This window comes from Protomyctophum bolini (assembly GCF_963924005.1).
Source record: "Protomyctophum bolini genome assembly, chromosome: 18".
Taxonomy (NCBI): domain Eukaryota; kingdom Metazoa; phylum Chordata; class Actinopteri; order Myctophiformes; family Myctophidae; genus Protomyctophum; species Protomyctophum bolini.
This window is the reverse complement of record NC_137879.1, coordinates 12,866,197-12,885,212: the sequence shown is the minus strand read 5'-3', so window position 1 is coordinate 12,885,212 and position 19,016 is coordinate 12,866,197. Positions and strand designations below refer to the sequence as shown.

The 19,016-nt window shown below is 43.7% G+C and overlaps 1 protein-coding gene across 4 annotated transcripts in view; it reads left to right on the top strand.

Moving 5' to 3' along the window:
* Window positions 1-19,016, top strand: part of LOC308333171 (uncharacterized protein) — an 84,422-nt gene that overhangs the window by 47,078 nt on the left and 18,328 nt on the right. For all 4 annotated transcript variants that reach the window (XR_013965780.1, XM_080789366.1, XM_080789365.1 and 1 more), the window contains 3 exons: window positions 910-968; window positions 2,352-2,441; window positions 17,570-17,613. Coding sequence is in view for 3 of the 4 variants with exons in the window: in XM_080789366.1 (XP_080645492.1) it covers window positions 910-968; window positions 2,352-2,441; window positions 17,570-17,613 (193 nt within the window). In the remaining variant the exon portion in view is untranslated. The remainder of the gene's footprint in view (window positions 1-909; window positions 969-2,351; window positions 2,442-17,569; window positions 17,614-19,016) is intronic.

Genomic DNA, 19,016 nt, shown 5'->3' with positions numbered 1-19,016 from the left:
AGTGGGTGCTTTCAGAGTTACGAGGTTGCATTGTGAAAACAATACAGCAATGCATTCAAATTAAAAAGAAATGTATATTTTTATCTACTTAAGTAACAAGTAAGTACCGGTAAGTAATACTTACTCAAGTAATGGGATTGTGCAGTTTGTCCACCATTGTTTGATCATTATCGGGGGTAAAGTAAAAGTTCCTGGCCATCACCAGCTTGGCTGGGAGTTCCAGTGAACACAAATGGGCAGGAAGCTTCAATGGAGGGTGAATTTTGTAGATACTGTACTAGCGACTCCTACTGTATATATATATATACGTGTAGGTTGATCAGGACACCTGTTCAGCAAGGAGCGTTCCTGGGAGGAATAGCGTGTTCCTACAGCCATCTCCCCGTGAAACTTCTCACTGTCAGGTGACGAGAAGCAGATGGCGATTCCATGTGTCGACCCCCAACAGTAGGCTGCCAGTGACAGGGACGGGGACTAATCATCAGTCACATAGGGTGAATTGGCAATGTCTAAATCGGGGAGGAAAAAAAAGAGAAAGGCAGTTGGAGAGAAAAGGTAAAAATAAACAAATGCCGTACATAGGGTATAATGGCATCCTCTGTAATGTACTGACACTACAGTGAGAAATGGTCCTGAAAATTAAAATACATTACACATAAGGTCATGTTATCCTCGAAGTACCAGTGACCTTATAGTCGTATTTCTCTATGGATCAATTTGGTAATCATGTCATACTGTGTACTGTATACCCTCAAGGGAAATTAGTTTTACATGGTTGGTGTTCATTTGTCGATTTGTAACTATATGAGTTTGTGCAAATCTACACGCTTAGATTTAAAGGTGTTACCATTTTTCTGATAGGTAGTTTTCTGATCTCATGTTAAAGACGGTTTGCATTTCATCCCTTAGATGCAGTCCACACTCTCACCTGCGCCTTGATGCTGCTGAACTCAGATCTTCATGGTCATGTAAGTACAAGCTGCCATTGGTATTAAATCACATTGAAGCCAATTTGTTCGGGGTACTGCTGTAATGTGTGTATAATTTACAATAATTATATATACCTGTATATACAATACATACAATATATATATATATATATATATATATATATATATATATACCGGTGTGTGTGTATATATATATATCTCATATACAAAATTAACTTTCACAGTCAAGGAAGATAAAGAATTGGGCCTTGGCCGTGATTCAGTGGTCGGTAGACCGAGTCTGGCGGTGTGCCGCGGGTTCGACTCCCGATCCCGACGGCCCTCACTGCATGTCACTCCCCCATCTCTCTCCCCCATTTCCTGTCAGCCTACTGTCTGTCCCTCTATAAAAGAATAAAATAAAATAAAATAAAAAGGCGAAGGCACAATAAAATGTGCCCATCGTCAGCAATGCGATCAGTTTTCATAGCACTAATTTGAAGGAGATTATCAATCTCCGTCTCGGGCGCATGACCGTGCACTTGAACTTGACAGTGATTTACATCATGGGCCCCGATGGCGTTAATGTATAAGAAAAACAATGTTACAAACATTTTCTTTAAATTAACTTTTTTTAAATAGGCTATATAACAACAACAACAACAACAAGACACTGCTTTAGGGAACGACCCACAGTTATCCACCAGCTCATGTGGGTGGAGGCTTCAGATCTCATAAATCCGCTACTGTTCCAGTCAAAGCTTCCCCTTGGTAAATCTAGGCCATCCGCCACTGCTTTCTGAGATAACGCAGGCCTGCAGATGAGAGACCTGCTCTCGTCTCAAGGGCAAAATTGGGAAGGATTCAAAGAATGGCAATGCGTCTCTTATCTTCATCATGGCCACTATCATCATCATCATCATCATCATCATCATCATCATCATCATCATCATTACTCAATACTTTTGTGGAACGGTTTTGTGGTTGTCGTCATTGTCATCTCTATTACGATCAATTATTGTCATTTGTTGTGGCTGATAGTAGATGCTACATGACTTATTGTCATGGGCATCTTCATAATGGCTGCTGTCATTCGTCATTATTATAGTAATTATTATAATCATATTGTTTGTATAGCATTTAAAAACCAGAAAATAAATAATTAAAATTAGATAAAAGAAGAAGAAAAAGAAGAAAAAAAACAAAACTAAAAAACAGTAACATTTCAGCCTGTGGAATTTCCAGAAAAGCCATCACAGAGTTGGGATCAATTCACAGTTTCACACAGTAACATCCTTCGTGTTTACTGTAAATCTAAGAATGTACAAAGGGAACCAAATGGACCAATGGCCCATTTGGTTAATTGTCATCCATTTGGTTAAAGATATTGGATGGTTGAGTCCCTTCTTGTGTTCTTTTCAGAACATTGGTAAGAGGATGTCCTGCACACAGTTCATTGGGAACCTGGAAGGACTAAATGATGGCCAAGATTTTCCCAGAGACCAGCTCAAAGTAAGTCACATACTGTAACCTGCCCACGCACGCACATGCCCACACACGCACCGACGTGCGCACACACACACACACACACACACACACACACACACACACACACACACACACACACACACACACACACACACACACACACACACACACACACACACACAGTCACCCACACAAAGGTGGGCATAATAAGCTTCAGCTTCAGCCCAAACCTTTTCAGTCAAACTGTGATTGTGTAACCCTCATTCTGAATGAGCTGTGTTGTAAATGACTGAGATTAACAAACAAACACACACACACACACACACACACACACACACACACACACACACACACACACACACACACACACACACATTTCATTTCTAACTCAGGTGGGAATATTTACCAAAGCGGTGTTGAATTGCACACAATGAACGCGCGCACGCGCACACACACACACACACACACACACACACACACACACACACACACACACACACACACACACACACACACACACACACACACACACACACCTCTGTTAAAATAGACAATCAGCTGTTTGTGTTCCAGCAACACAATGTTCCTCGCTCGCATACATCAGTGTTTGAGCACACAGTGGCTTGCTTGGCTCACACTCAGCAGTGCCAGCTGGCACACACACACGCCTTGTCTCCAGGGGCCTCCAATCAGAGTCCTGCTTAGGCCCGCCACTTCCTGGTTTCACTCCGGCGAAGGCGAGGGGCTGGGAGACTAATTGTTGTGTTGTCTGGATACAAGAGGAAGGAGACACAGCTCCCCCTCGGGCTCTCTGTCGCTCGGCCACAGCGCTATTAGATTATAGGCTATCAGCATGGGCTATTAGCTTACATGTAACCCTGTTGAGTTCGCCTAGAATAGATGTCGAGGTTTCGAGGCCCAGAGGCAAATGACTTGCGGAAATAACCCAATCAGCGGGGGTTGCCTGGCCTGTTGGCGCACTCTTAACGATGATGCCGATGATTAGTTTTATGTGCTCGCATCGGCCCCGGAACACAAGTCAACAAGTGGTAATGGCGTATCTATAATGCATGAGGGAGCTATATGGGCCAGTGTCCGTCCTTCTGCAGAAAGGAATTAATTCTCAAATGAAAGACTTTGGTCGCTATTAAGATCTGGATGGATAGCGTCAGCCTGCCTTTCGTGCCTCTGTATGGCTATAAGCTGAGAGAGTGAGAGTGAAACAGAGACTGAAGGAGGAAAAGAGAGCGAAGTAAATAGGTCCATTGACCCGGACATAATATCTACAATGGCCTACAACTGTAGCTTGTATTTTATAGATCTAGGTTTTAAAAAATATGCTTTCATGCACCAACTCCCACTCTGTATCTATCTTTCTGTTGCAGATTGTCCATTTTTCAGCCTCAAGCCACTGTCTTTCTGTTCTCCAACTCTTTACTGTAAATGCACTCCCACTTGATCCTTCTCTCGTCTCGACTGTTCATCTCTCTCTCTCTCTCTCTCTCTCTCTCTCTCTCTCTCTCTCTCTCTCTCTCTCTCTCTCTCTCTCTCTCTATCTCTCTCTCTTACCTTCGTTCTCTCGCTGCACCTTTATCTTTGTCACACTGCGAAGCCTCTCTCACCTCCACCCACTCGTAGCTCTCCTCCATCCTTGTCTCTCCTCTCGATGCCTCTCTCTTCATCCCATCGTCTCTCTCTCCTGTCCTGTCTCATCACTCATTTCCTGCTAACAAATGATTCACGCCATTTCTTATTCCCCTTCCACTCCCTCATTTCCTCTGCTCATTTTCCTGCTTTCCCATTTCCATTCGCGTTAGCAATGAGCCTGGCAATGCCGTCTGTCACTGCATCCGTCCTCTTGTCTTTGTCCTTGTCCAACGTGATCTTATCGCCTGATCTCACCTCGTGATAATAGAGTCCACCCCGTTAAATACTTTATGTATGAGATTAATGCAATAATGCAGCATATTGACAATAAAGTGCATGTACAGTATAGGCTACGCCTCGCCCCAACTGGGCCTGAATGATGAAGAACAAGATGGGACTAATAATGATATGGCTTCATGAGGATCTCAGACTTCATGTGGCCCGGGCCGGCACTCAGGTGGCACAGTGGTAAAGTCCCTACCCACCACCACAGAGGTTGTGGGTTCGAATCCATTGTGGTGCATTTGGCATTGTGAAGAGTCTCGAGAGTCACGAGCACTCAGCACAGTTGGTTGTGGGAGGGAAGGTGCATTGGTCGTTGCACATACTACTACAGGCTGGGGTATCGCCTGTCAGCGGGGAGAGGAGTAGGACAAAAGCTCCACGTCCTCCTGGTTGGGGCTCCTCGATGGCAGGTATACGTCCGTAGGATACGACACCATAGTGACAACACAGAAATGTGTGTGGGGAGGAATCAATTGGCATAACGAGAAAAAGGGGTTAAAAAAAGAAAGAATCGGCTAGTCTAAAAAACGATGTGTCCAATCGTCTATGATAGCCTTAGTTAAGAAAAGTATAGAACACGTGAAGATATTTCTATTATCATAATCATGTCCAGTATTGTTGTCAGTTTTGTTTGTTTGTGCGCATAATGAGTAGTGACAAATAAAACCTCTTGATTTGATCATGTTGATGCAGTCCTCATGTATCCAGTGGTGGAAAGTACATTTACTTAAGTACTGTATTTACTGTACTTAAGTACAATTTTGAGTTATTTGTACTTTACTTGAGTATTTCCAATACTTTTACTACTACTCCACTACATCTCAGATGCAAAAGTTGTACTTTCACTCCACTACATTTATTTGGAAACTTTAGTTACCAGTTACTTTGTAGATTTTGAGTATTATTACATAACAATATTTTTCACGCACTTGAAAACTTGAAATTAGACATTCTGCATATTGAGTGGCCCTTTAAGCCTCTGCAATATGTTGCAGCTTGACTCTGAGGGACAGTGAACACAGGGGGAGTGCTGCTGAACCCTATCAAGCTAAATCAGAAATCAGCTGCCTGGCAGTCTGGAAAGTAATGAGTGTGACTTGGCATCCCCATAGTGCCTCTTTCTCTTGTCTCTCTTTCTTCAAATCTCTCTCACGTCCCTCTCCCTCCCTCCCTCCCTCCCTCCCGCTCTCTCTCTCTCTCTCTCCTTAATAATTTACTCTCATCGTGCCTGCTGGCCAAGTCGTCCAGGCGCATGCCACATAATAGGCTTTGGCCTGACAGCGCGTCGCGTGTTCGAGTCCCGTTCATGACGACCTTTGCTGCATGTCGCTCCCCTGCCTCTTCCTCTGTCAAATATTCCTTCCTTTATTCATCTCCTTGTTTACCTATTTGTCTGTCTGTCTGTCTGTCTGTCTGTCTGTCTGTCTGTCTGTCTGTCTGTCTGTCTGTCTGTCTGTCTGTCTGTCTGTCTGTCTGTCTCTCTCTCTCTCTCTCTCTCTCTCTCACACACACACACACACACCAGAATAACTTCATAATGAGTAAACCCACTGATAATGTTTTCCATTACCACCACAATTATAATGGAGTAATCTCTGGAATAGGCTGTGCAGAGGTACTATGGTGCCGTGCTTTTCAACACACCGTGCCACCATGTCCATGTTCAGAACATTTTCTTCGTACCACCTTCTCAAATGCTTGTTCACTTTGATGCTTTGTGGCCGTGTGTTTTACTTTTTTTGCTGTATAATATTTTTAACTTTTTTATCTACACATTACCATATGAACGCAGCTGCATTTGCATTCCAAATATGGTAATCAAATAAGGTCACCTGTGTTCACTCATCCCCTTCATATGACTTGCTACGAGCTAATGTCGTATAGTGGTAGATTTAAGGCCAAAAATAGAAGTTTATATAATGTAATAGCTAATGTACATTATCTATGCTTCCCACGTAAAACTATTGGCAAAACTGAGTTTCATGTGAGTTTGGTATGAAGTACAGTACACAGTAATTATGTGTGCCCATCTAGAGCTAACCTAATCTAGAGCTGTAGTATTACGTTTGTCACAGGCTTTTCATAATGATGTCATCGTCAACTATGTACACTACTAGGGGACGTGTTATCACTCAGCAGAACGGCAACAGGCTATGAGTGGCCTTCAATTTTCCCCTCGCAGAAATGGAATGTTGTTGCTGTCGTTGCAGAAAGTAACCTTGTATGCGGGAAATGGTGAAAAGAACCGGCCGGTGTCCCAATTGATCCAGTGTTATTATTTAGTCACACAAGCTCTTGTTAAAAGACCACTTCACCACTTTCCAACCTATCTTCATATAATTGGTCCTCACTAATGTTCATGGTTCATTCTACCACCTGAAGATGTTTTGGAATGCAACAACAAAGACAGAAACTTGGAATCATAGACGAAAGACGATAATACAAATCACTTTTGTTTATTTGAAAGTTACACACACAATAACTTGAAGTGACACAGATTACTGTGCAGTCTAAGCCAACTTCAACTTTATTCTCTCACCACAGGTTCACAGGCCTAAAAAAGTGGGTGAAATTGTGTACAGACTGCTGTACAGACATAAACTGGTTTATCCAAAGCCCATGACAATTAAGTTTGTCCGGGAAAGTGAAATGTTCAGACGACTGAAACATAATACACAAAATGTTACACGTTAATAATGTTAATACACAAGTTGTGGGGGAAGTACCGGGAGCTGATGGTAGGTGTGGCGCTCCACCTCAGCAATACATCTCCCAGAGATCTTGCACATTGTAACGGGGACAGACTCCTGCGTGTTACCGTCTGATACCGACAATAAGCCACTCCCAACCTACTTCTTCCACTTCTACTTCTTAAATCAATGGAAATCATAATCAGAAATAAGAAGGTCTCCCCAGGTTGGCAGAGGAAGTGTAGCGATAATTGACATTGGGCAATAAAAATGTAAAAGAAAATAAATGATGCTGCTGCAATCCTTGTCCTGTCGCGTCACCTTCAGCAGGGAACCGTAATGTTTTTCAATACACAGTTTTTGATTTACGTGTGTGAACCCTCTGCTAAAGCTAAAGGCTTATTCAGTACTATACAGGCTGAGTGTGTTTACAGTTGGGTTAAGGATCATGTATAAATCATAAATCACTGCACAGACTTTGGCTTTGACACTGGCATGTACTCTATTCAATAGAGTACATGCCAGTGTCAAAGCCAAAGTCTTAGCTTATATATTCATCACAATAGAGTCTATTGTGATGAATATAAGACTATGTTTTATATTCCGGGTCGTATTATAATCGGGGACTAGACTATTTGACATTCAATGTTCTTTTTCCACAAATGAGTCTCGAAAAATGGGGGTCGTCTTATAATCAGAGTCGTCTTATATTCGGCACAATATATAGAGGCCAACTTTGATAAAATAAGGTGTTGTCATTATACTCTAAAAGATATTGGATAAGAGCATCTCGCAAATGGCATAAGTTATGTTACTAATAACACACCATTTGGACACAATATTGTCATTTTTGTTGTAACAGCGCAAGCCAGCTTTTAAGCCTATCTTCTCCCCATTATCATTTTGACTAGAAAACATAGATTCTATTGTTATCTCAGTACGCCACATAGTTCGACTTTTTGGTCCAAGCTGGTGAATTGCTGCAAACCTCATTGTAAGGTGACAAGTCACCCCATCTCATTCTCTCTCTCTCTCTCTCTCTCTCTCTCTCTCTCTCTCTCTCTCTCTCTCTCTCTCTGCTTCTTGCACAGCTTGAAGTGTAAGCTAATGATGCGCTGAAGTAGGTCACCAGCCACACGCCAAGAGAACAAATTCTGCTGGAATGAAAAATTGAAAATGTTGTGCAGCTCAATCACACATGTGGGCCACACCCCGCAAACAGTAATTATGCGTATTGATGTTATCGGTTGTGCTGAGGGATGGACTGGTGGTCTGGCGCACTGGGAGAAAAGATGGAGGATTTTGGACACCTGATTCACTCTTGTGAGATGGAGGAGAATACATCGGCCTTTGCGTTTGTCCCCGATGTTGACCCAGTCCGACCACAAAAAATTGGCGCTTTGGAGCATAGCCGGCTCCGTACTGATACGCCTTGTGCCAGCACTTGCCAGCTTGTCTGGACACAGACAACCATGTCATGCCTGAAGAAAGGAGAGATAGAGGCGTCCTATAATGCACACGTAAACAGAGCTACTACCATTAAACACATTTTGTATGTTATTTAAATAGTCCTGAGAAAAGGTGCAGCTATTTCTACCAAAATGACTGCGAAACCCCTCCAACTGTATACTTTCCCCATTTTCAACAGTTTTTATCATATTTTGACACATGCTTTGGCAAATGTATGTTTTCTCACGTGCCAATAAAGCTCCTTTGAATTGAAAACTGGACAGACAGACAGACAGACAGACAGACAGGGTGTGGATGCTGAGGAGGTCCACAGAGGCCTGTGCTCCCCTTGCTCCCCAAGCTGTCTCAGAGTTTAACATGACGAGGGAAGGAGAAGAGAAAGAGAGAGAGAGAGAGAGAGAGAGAGAGAAAGACAAGAGAGAATGCCAAAAAAAACAAAAAACACTGAGCTGGGCCTGCTGGCAGTGGTGGAACAAATACTGTACTCACATTCTTAACTTTTTTGAATACTGCAATATTGAAATACTCTGTTAAATGGTAAATGTACATAGCTCCTTTATCCAAGGCGCTTGACAGACAGACAGACAGACAGACAGACAGACTGCGCATGTCCCTGATATGTGCAGATCACATGTGTATTGCACTTCAATCACAAGCGCAATTTGCATTGTTCCACGCCCCATTTCACGGCATATAAAGCAACAGGAAATATTTAACGTTATAACCTGCAAAATGCACAAATCTCTAAGTTTACAACGTGGTGCTCCGTGATGCACCACACCGCATGAACTGACTACTCTCACGTAAATGAGAAAGAAGTTAATTTATATAGAATTAACCTCACGACCAAAGGCTAATAAAACTTGGAATGGACATTATATAAGCCCTTTCTACTGAGCAATTGCTCACTTACCGTATAGCCTAAGATTCAATCGATTCGACATTTTCAATCTACGAGAGTCTAAGCCTTAGACTCTCGTAGATTATCCTTAGACTCTAATGGCTTCAAAGAAGTGTTTCAGTCCCGTAAGTGGTGAACGCCATTTCCCCGTCTTCGTTTACTTCTTGTTTACATCTTCTTGTGTACAGAATCGGCCACTTACGGGATTAAAACACTTCTTTATTGAAAACTATGGACTAATAATGCATTGCACAAGCACCCTGCAGGCCTCTCTAACATTTGGGGCATCAGGGTAAGCAGGGTATGTTTTGCATTTGTACATGTTCAGAGCCCTACGGTACCAGCTGGTGTCCGTCCCCCTGCTCAGGGAAATGAAGCCTTGTAGATTGAAAATCGATGAAGCTCATCTACGATAGAGAGTCTAAATCTTAGGCTAACGGTAGCCGGGTTAAAAGGATGATGCCGTTTTGATCAGAGCTTGATTGATTACTGAGGTGATTCAGTCCTTTGGATACACATCCTCCACTGTCCCACTAGCCGACATCGGAATTGGAAATGGACACATGATTTCATACATACCAGAACTTTATTGATTACTGAGGGGAAATATTTTGGATTTATCACTTTCCTATGTTGGAAAAGATAGATTTAATCCACTGTTTCCTCATGAAATGGTAAGACTTATTTATTATGTGTGGCATTCATGTGATCAATATACAGTAGCCTATACAGTATTACACATTACTAGCAAGACAATGGGGGTGCATTTGTCCAGCGACTGCGAGGCAGAGACATTAAAGGACCTATAACATAAAATTCAACTTTTTCAATTTATTTTGTGTTTTTGGGGCTCCCATGTGTGTTTTCTATCCCCACAAATAACCAATTTTGAACAATCAGGCCTTCATGTCATATGGGTGTTTTAATGGAAATTGCTCTCAGAAACAGCTCGACTGATTTTGGCCTCATCGTGATGTCATCAATGTCACCCTACTTTGTATAATTCCTCCTTTTCTTCAGTCTTCAGTTGCAAATTTGCATTTCCACTTTGTTTACAATGTCCACCATTGTTGATTTTCCAAGCTGGCATGGAATGGAAACAAGCCTGGTTTTATCTAGCATGAGTATTATAATGACTCAAATATTAAATAATCTGCATATCAGCACCCTCTCCACCTCAGGACATTGTGGTACTGCAGCTAAAACTGCTTTCAAAGTCCAGAAAGAATTGACAAGGACTGGTTATATCAGAGTGGTGATTGAGGCTCAAACCATTAGAAATAACTTTGAGGGACATAGACAATATGATTATTAAATATTAAAAGTAGTTTTAAAATGCATGTTATTTGCGCTTTAAGGCATGATAGTCGGAGGAGAGCTGGCTCGAGAGCTGCCCGCCGACACTTGCAAACATGCTGAGTGACCTAATACTTAAACAATAATGTGGTCTGCAGTCTGCAGGGGTTATAAATGTCCTCGAAGTCACGCATTCAACAAGCTCTCAACCTGGCATTCAGTGCCAGGGGGGGAAACCTGGCATTACTCAAAGGGACCCGTGCGTGCCCCCCACTAGCCCCCCGTTCCGGTTTTCTCCATTTGACTGGTTTCTCTATTTTACTGTAACATAACTGACTGATTGTGATGCAGTCAGTGTATACACAGCAGAGTCCAATTTCATTTTAGGAGCGATGGCCGTGGCTCATGCGCTCCTAAGAATTCATTAAACGCTAAAAACCCTAATCATCAGTGGCACTCAAGTGCCGACCGAAGGAACAGGGCAAATTTTGTTTGAGAAATGATGCTGGTGCACTTTTTATTTATTTATTTTTGTAGGCCTAATGTTTTATTCATAGTTGAATATAGCAGTCCTGCTGAATGTGTGTGTGTGTGTGTGTGTGTGTGTGTGTGTGTGCATACATGCGCGTGCCTATATGTGACTTTTTGTATATCTACAGGAGTCTGTCCGTGTGTGTGTGACTGTGTGTGGGGGGGGGTGTGTGTGTTTGTGCGTGCGTGTGTGCGTGCACGTGCATAAAGTACACAGATTTACTTACACACACACACACACACACACACACACACACACACACACACACACACATTCTTGCCATCTCACACACTTCTAACGATGGGCTCTCCCATCTCAATATGAAGACAGCCACTGAATGCTAATTGGCATTCAAAGTATATTTTCAAACGCGTGTTTGTGTGTGGCTAAGTGCATGTGTGCACACACTATTGTGTCCACGTCAGCAATGTGTCTATGTATGTGTGCATGGAGAAAGCAGTTGGTAGACTGTGATTCGCTGCCGAGTGACTGGAGGAGGGAGGGAGGTACGCATTGACGGAGCGACTGAGCGAGAGAGAGAGAGAGAGAGAGAGCACCGTCCCTATCTGCTTCATTTCTCACTGCAATTCAGCCAGCCTGCTCTCTCTCCTCTTCCCTCCTCTCCTTTTTCCGCAGCAGCAGACCGAAAAAGCCAGAAAAAGCACTGTGTCGCAAGGGACAAATGAAAAGCATCAGCGAACAAGCGGAAAAGAGAACGAAACGAGCCTTGAAATACACCGGCGGGGGGGCGGGTGACCGGCTTTATCCCTCCACTCACGTCCACCCACAGCCACCGTGCAGTGCCACGGGAAGGGATTTAAAACACCAGTGACAGGGGATGATCAAGAGAAGCACCGGTGGAGAGAGATACTGAAAGAAGTGCACCTCAGTGCGTACGGACGCGGGGGAGAAGGAGAAAGAAGTGCACCTCAGTGGGTACGGGCGCGGGGGAAGAAGGAGAAAGAAGTGCACCTCAGTGCGTACGGGCGCGGGGGAAGAAGGAGAAGGAGTATAAGCGATGACGAGGGACCGGTCCAATTAGACGGGGGGGAAGAAGTGATGGACTTATTTCTGTAAAGGAGAAGTGGTGATCTGACAGCCATCATCACTATGACTGGTATCCATTTTAAAAGCAGAAGCAACAGGATTGCTCTTTGTTGAGCCAGACTGAATCCCGGCTTCTTAACCTCGACACCTGTGTTGTGTGCCGACTGTGCTTCTTTTATCTCCCGCCGCCACCCGCAAATGCTTGCTGGGCAATTTCTTCATTTCTGCGTTCGTTCGGCAAATTTGATTTGTTTCATTGCAACGGCCTAGTGACGTGACAGTACTTTTTGGAGTTCCCTGCTCCCCAAGTAGCAAACTGGTCATCCATCCTTCCTCTCTCTCTCTCTCTCTCTCTCTCTCTCTCTCTCACATTCATTATCAGTCTCTCTGAGCGTGTGTTCATGTGGTTCATGTTTTGGGGCTTTTGCCAAAGAGTCTTGAGTCGGCCTGTGCCTTTTTGTGGATCCTAATTTCCGCCCTAATTGCACCCAACTGGCTCACGCCGGACGTCTGTTTACACCACTGCAAGTACAGGGTACCCACTGTGAGTGTGCTGTCAGTGTATGTATGCTTTACTTCTCTGTGTACCCACTGGTTATCACAAAAAAATAAGTTGCCAGCTGGAAAGGTGCCACATACCTCAGGAGTAACTTGGCTAGAATCGATTGAAACACGCCTGACCACCTCACTAAAGTAAAGACAGTTTGGAAGAGGAAGTGCTGTTTTCATTGCTGGCCTCCCATGTCTTTAGAGTGTAGGTTTATAGAACACCTGTGCCTTCACACTGGAAGAAGAAGACGCCTCTGGAATAATCCTGAAACAGAGAGGACATAACCACCACCAACAACCCAGCCTTCACCTGTGGAAGAGAGCCCTAAAAACAACAGTCTAAATCAGCCAACGCCGTGAGGTCTAGGTCTCAGTGAAGCAGTGGCCGTCATTTCTGTCCATGTATAATACATTGTGCGTCAGATCAATTATTCAGAGGCGTGTGGGCACTCTGGTGCTGATGCCCGGAGCGTGTTGATCGGGACATTCAGGAGGGTCACAGTGCAGGTTTGATGCCTGCTGACAAGTCCTGTAGCACCACTGACTCACCAACTGATTTACTGGCCGACCCGTGCAGATGATTTCCTGCTAACCCAACAACAGCTTTCTGTGACAGTGACGGCAAACTCCCATTGCTGTCTTCTGGTCAACCACTTCAATGCTTCTCTTAACTATGACCTGTGAACTGTGTGGGGACGGTGCCAGCCATTGGAGAGCAGCCGGGTTCCATTAACTGCCTTTTTGCCACACTATTTTACTTATTGGATGAAGCTGCCTTTCATTTTTGTGGTCATTTCCCGAGAAGTTTGCAGGAAGTGAAAACACTGAAGCTATATTGTTTGGTGGACTGTGAATGAAGTGAGTGTCCGAAATATCGTCCAAAAAGATCATATACAGTATTGTTCTGAGAGCATATACTTCTGTCGTGTCTACGCACAGTAGTGTCCTCTCCTAACATGATTGGTGTCAACAGCCTGCACTCGTCCGGTCGCCTCCGCTCGCGCTCCCTCTGCTCTGTGCGCTACGGACGGGAATTCCGGATGATGGACCCTTTCCGGTATCCCAGAACCCCGCGCTCCCGCTCGCTCAAGCCCCTGGTGTTCCCAGACCTGCTGGGCAAGGCCCAGGATGGACAGAACCACCCACAGGCTGTTAAGAGGAGGAAGGTAAAAATATGTAACAGAATATACAAATCATAAAGGAATCCAACTGAATTGGGAATTTAAGTTGTTTCATCAGCTTATCATATAGCTTATATAGAAAAACAGCAACTGGCAGGGAACTGGCAGTACTATTGTACATAATCACCCAAAGCCAGAGACAAATTGATTTTCACCACTTGGATTTTATAGGTCAATATGACATCCAGCGTGTTATTGACCTAATGGGCTGCTGTCCTTTGTTGATTTCTGAAGATGGTCGATTGTTTTTTGCATTATGAACATTTGCATTTAGAACACTGATGTTTGTTAGATGAAATGGCCGTTTCAGTTCTGTATATAACACTATGCTGTGAACATCCGTGAAACATTCCACGCATTATCATTGTTGGGTGAAAAGCACTTGTTGCGTTCAGTGTGGTTCTGCTGGCAAGCCATGCCATTATTAGGCTGTTGCTGGATTTAGAACCATCTACATTTCTTGTATGCACTATTATATTGTGCTTATTAATTTGTGAGTTACCAGAATGATTGGTGGAGCCGATTAGGCCAAACCACGACTTGGTGATGTTTTCTGTAAGGCCTCCACTCAAGTCTTTTGGCCCACATTTGCTGTGCTTTGTGTGACAGCGATAAAGCTAATAAGTGGAGCTAAACAATATACATCCTTGTCTCAATGAGACCTGAGGCCAAATGAGTTTGATTGATGATGCGATACAAACACCTCCCTCCCTATACCTCACCAGCCTCCTTATAGCTTCCTCTTATCTAGCTTCCTGTTTTAGTTAGATTTGAACTTGATTTCGACCTTGTTCACTGGGTTTTAAGAGGTCAAATCTGACTCAAGTGAAGAACAAATGTAATCTTGTCAGATGGCTGTGAGTTGTATGAATGCATACAGATGAGACTTACCTTTTGTTAGTAAAGATCACTCGCCATGAAAACAATATTTAAAATATGCAAGGTCCATTGTCCTTGCAGTGTCTTTGTTATAACAGTCAACAGAAAGCAGGCTAGGTACAGTCTAGACTCCTAGCTTATTAGTGTATGTTGTTTTATGGATTCTGATGGATTCCTTTATTTCCACGGCCAGTGCCTGTAGCCAGAGTCCATGGCCTCTCCAGCTCTGGCCGATCAATACACCCTTAATGCCCTACAAATGATCACTGTGAAGATTTAATGACAAGCATGTGTGTGCTACAAAATCGTCGTATGATGAATGGAGACAAAAACCGACCTACCTACCTTGTAGATCAGCTATTATTGAAATTACTATGATCACTACTATAATAATTACAGATTACTGTGAAAACCTGCAAAACCAGTCCGTCGCTCCGTCACTCACGCCTCCATATATGGTTGTCAGTCTATCACGCCTCGTGACATTCTCCATACAGTATATGGCTGTTTCCATATATGAAGATATATATATATATCTTTTGTCATTTTTTTGACAGTAACATTTTTAGAACGTTTTGGTGTGTAATTACATGGCTGAAAGTTGTTGGACGTGTCTTGTATCCTGGGAACCGAGCCGGTATCTATTCTGTCTTGACGGTTAATATTCACAAACAGCCGAGCTGGGAACACTTCAGGTTTTACATGCGAACATTTTCTGAGCTTTAAATTCAGCACAGGCTGGATATGAATATTCACGATCCCAACTGTTTTGGATTAGTCCCACTTTATGAGAGAACTTTGCATATGAACTAGATTAGACACTCGGCGTCCGGGCCATTATGAATCCAAATGTAATTTGACTCTGGAAAGGAAAATCTCAATCGCAAAATCACAGTATCACATTTGGAACACGTGAAGAGGCAGCAGAGAAGTGTGAACCATCTGCGGTAGCTCCTTAACAGCGTAATAAGGAAGAGAGTGCTTTTGATTGGGGACTAGGCTTCTCTCCCTAAACGTCTATTTGTGGTCACTCACAGTAATGGAGACAGACTCACACTGTGTACAGTAGGAAGCATTTCTAATTCTAACCAACATTAGCAGTGAATGGGGTGAATAGTGAGGCTCAAGTGTCCTCTCCATCACCTCTGATGTCATGGTTGTCTGTCAGGACTTGTCCCCAAGCCTTCATCTGTATCGGGGAACCCCCCCCGATCTCCTCTGATGGCTTAATGCTCTCCTCCCCTCTCCTCTCCCTTCACCATCAGCTTTATCTGAGGCCCATATTCGGTCATTAGATTATGAAAGATCCGTCGGGAGTGAAAACGGAGGGGGAGTGAAATTTCACACATTTTGTCATTCTTTTTTTTTTATCTCCGTTCGGTTGCTGGCTGTTCCCAATCCGACATACATCCATACGTTCGTTACTGTTACAGTGGGTGCAGTACCCCCTGGTGACACAAGCATACACAAGTACCATAACGTATGAAAGTATGAATGCAGACGTAAAAGAAAAACGCTCCTCGCCCCAAACGCTACAAGAAAGTACTATATGTCTCCTGCAGCCAGGCACTGTATCTCATTCAACCAGCACCGATTTGGAGCAAGAAGCGTCTAAACGGCTTGGCTTGTCATTGCAGATTCTGTGGTGGTTGAAACCGCAAACGTGTCTCCCATAAGCCTGTTGTGGCTCTCGGAGTCAGGATGGAGCAGAGCAGCATGTGATGCCAAATGGCTGGGCTTCTTCATCATATCCCCCTATCCCCTTTTTTCTTCCTGAGGCGTCCATTTCACTGGACATGGCCACCGAGGAAACTGTACACATATACATAGCGTACACAGTACAATCTTTAAGTGTCATAATTTCACTCTATTCCGAATTCAAAATGGACAAATGAAGACAGAGGATTTTACCATGTACTTGCAGGTGGTACAGCTACCTCACTAGCAGTGATAGTCATCTGTTTGTACACCCCTTTAAGAATGACAAAGTTAGTTGAGTTCTCGCTTGTTTTACATGATAGCAGAGGCAGGCACACAATTACGTACCATGATGACCAGCCAGCAAAACTACAAGAGCATTTGGATCTCATCTGTTTTTACTCGTTTAGTTCTTACCGTAGTCTCATGCATTGATGTAGTTGTAGTTTAGTTCTTACCGTAGTCTCATGCATTGATGTAGTTGTAGTTTAGTTCTTACCGTAGTCTCATGCATTGATGTAGTTGCAGTTTAGTTCTTACCGTAGTCTCATGCATTGATGTAGTTGCAGTTTAGTTCTTACCGTAGTCTCATGCATTGATGTAGTTGTAGTTTTACCTCATTGAGTCTATACTGCAGTGTCACAATTATTTATTGGATGGTTGGTTGGTTGATTGATTTTTTTCCCGTCTGTATGTGTATCCATTGATTGCCCGTCCGATAGGTCAATATGAAAGTGATGGATTGTTGGCTGACGTATTGTATCGGATGGATGGATTGATTGGATGAGAAAATGAAGATGGTAAATTGAGATTAGAGTTGTTGCACATAGAATGACCACCACAATTGACAAACCCAACCCCCTCCCTCCCCCCCCTCTGCCGTTCAATTATCACGAATCACCTTGTGAGGTTACGTAAATCTCTTGGATATTTGTCACTGTCATCAAACGACATGTCTTTCTGGTTTGTCTCCACAGGCCCTGTACAACTCAATCAAGAATCAGAAACTGCAGTGGACGATGTGAGTATTTCCTTAACATCGGGATGATATCAAGGGGTCAAAAACTAATGCACACACAACGACACACACACACACACACACACACACACACACACAAAGAGGGAGAGAGAGAGAGACTACAGTTTGACGGTACCCTTTCTTCCTCTGTGTCTCACTCACGTTCGCTCACACATGGCTGTCAAACACACACACACACACACACACACACACACACACACACACACGTCTGTAGAAGGGCACAGATGTACAGTATGGCACACATGGTATTGATTAGCTTGTTAGAGTCCTTATTAATGACGCTGAGTGTTGTTGTCTGGCTTGTGATGATGCTAACATTACTGTGTCAAGGGTGTCTATTCTGGAGGATGGAGGATCCACGATGCCTGCGAGATGCCAATTAAGTCACTGGCTTTCCAAGCTTTGTTGCCATAGTTACGTCACCATGGTTACGAGTCCGTAGCTACCGCATCGGCTCCTGCCTCCCCGGATTCTCTCCGTAGTGCAAACACTCAGACAAACACATGCATGCACGCATGCATGCATGCACGCATGCGTGCATATGTGCAAACCACAATCGTCAGAGTTCACACACGCACGCACGCACACACACACACACACACACACACACACAGAATCATATAGACGGTAAGACACATGTACACAAATGTACATACTGTAGAATGTGTATTGGGTATTGCATACAGCATATTACCCCAGGGCGAGAGAGAGAGAGAGAGAGAGAGAGAGAGAGCTCTACACAGCATGATCCTGAAAATTGGTTTTGTTAAAGTAACCCTCAGGATATTACTGTGCAATGTGCAAATACAGTACCTGCATTCCAGTACAATGGTGTGACCACAGCCTCCCACTACTTCACCCAAAAATAGAAGCAGCACCCCCAGAGCAGGCTGAGGGGTGGAGGGGGTGGGGTGGAGGGGGATAAAAATACTGGTTGGAGGAACGGATCGAGGACTGGATATTCAGAGAAAGAGAGAGAGAGAGAGGGCGATCCACTTCAAACTGAAGTAATAACAGCTATTCAAACACTGGTATGAACAACACAACCACGCATCACAAACACACGAATTCTGAACACAGCCACACATCATCATCACACACACACACACACACACACACACACACACACACAAGAACGCTGAACACACACACACACACACACACACACACACACACACACACACACACACACACTACTGTGCACAAGAAAGAACCCTGCAACGGAGGGTCGTCTTTTTTTTTAAGGCACACAAACACCGTCCCCATCAAATATATCTGTTGAAATGCACTATGGAAAATCTACCCTGACATAGAACTATCTATTTCTCTCACTCTTTCTTTATCTCCCTCTCTATTCACCAGTCTCAACAAGCTGTATACAAAAG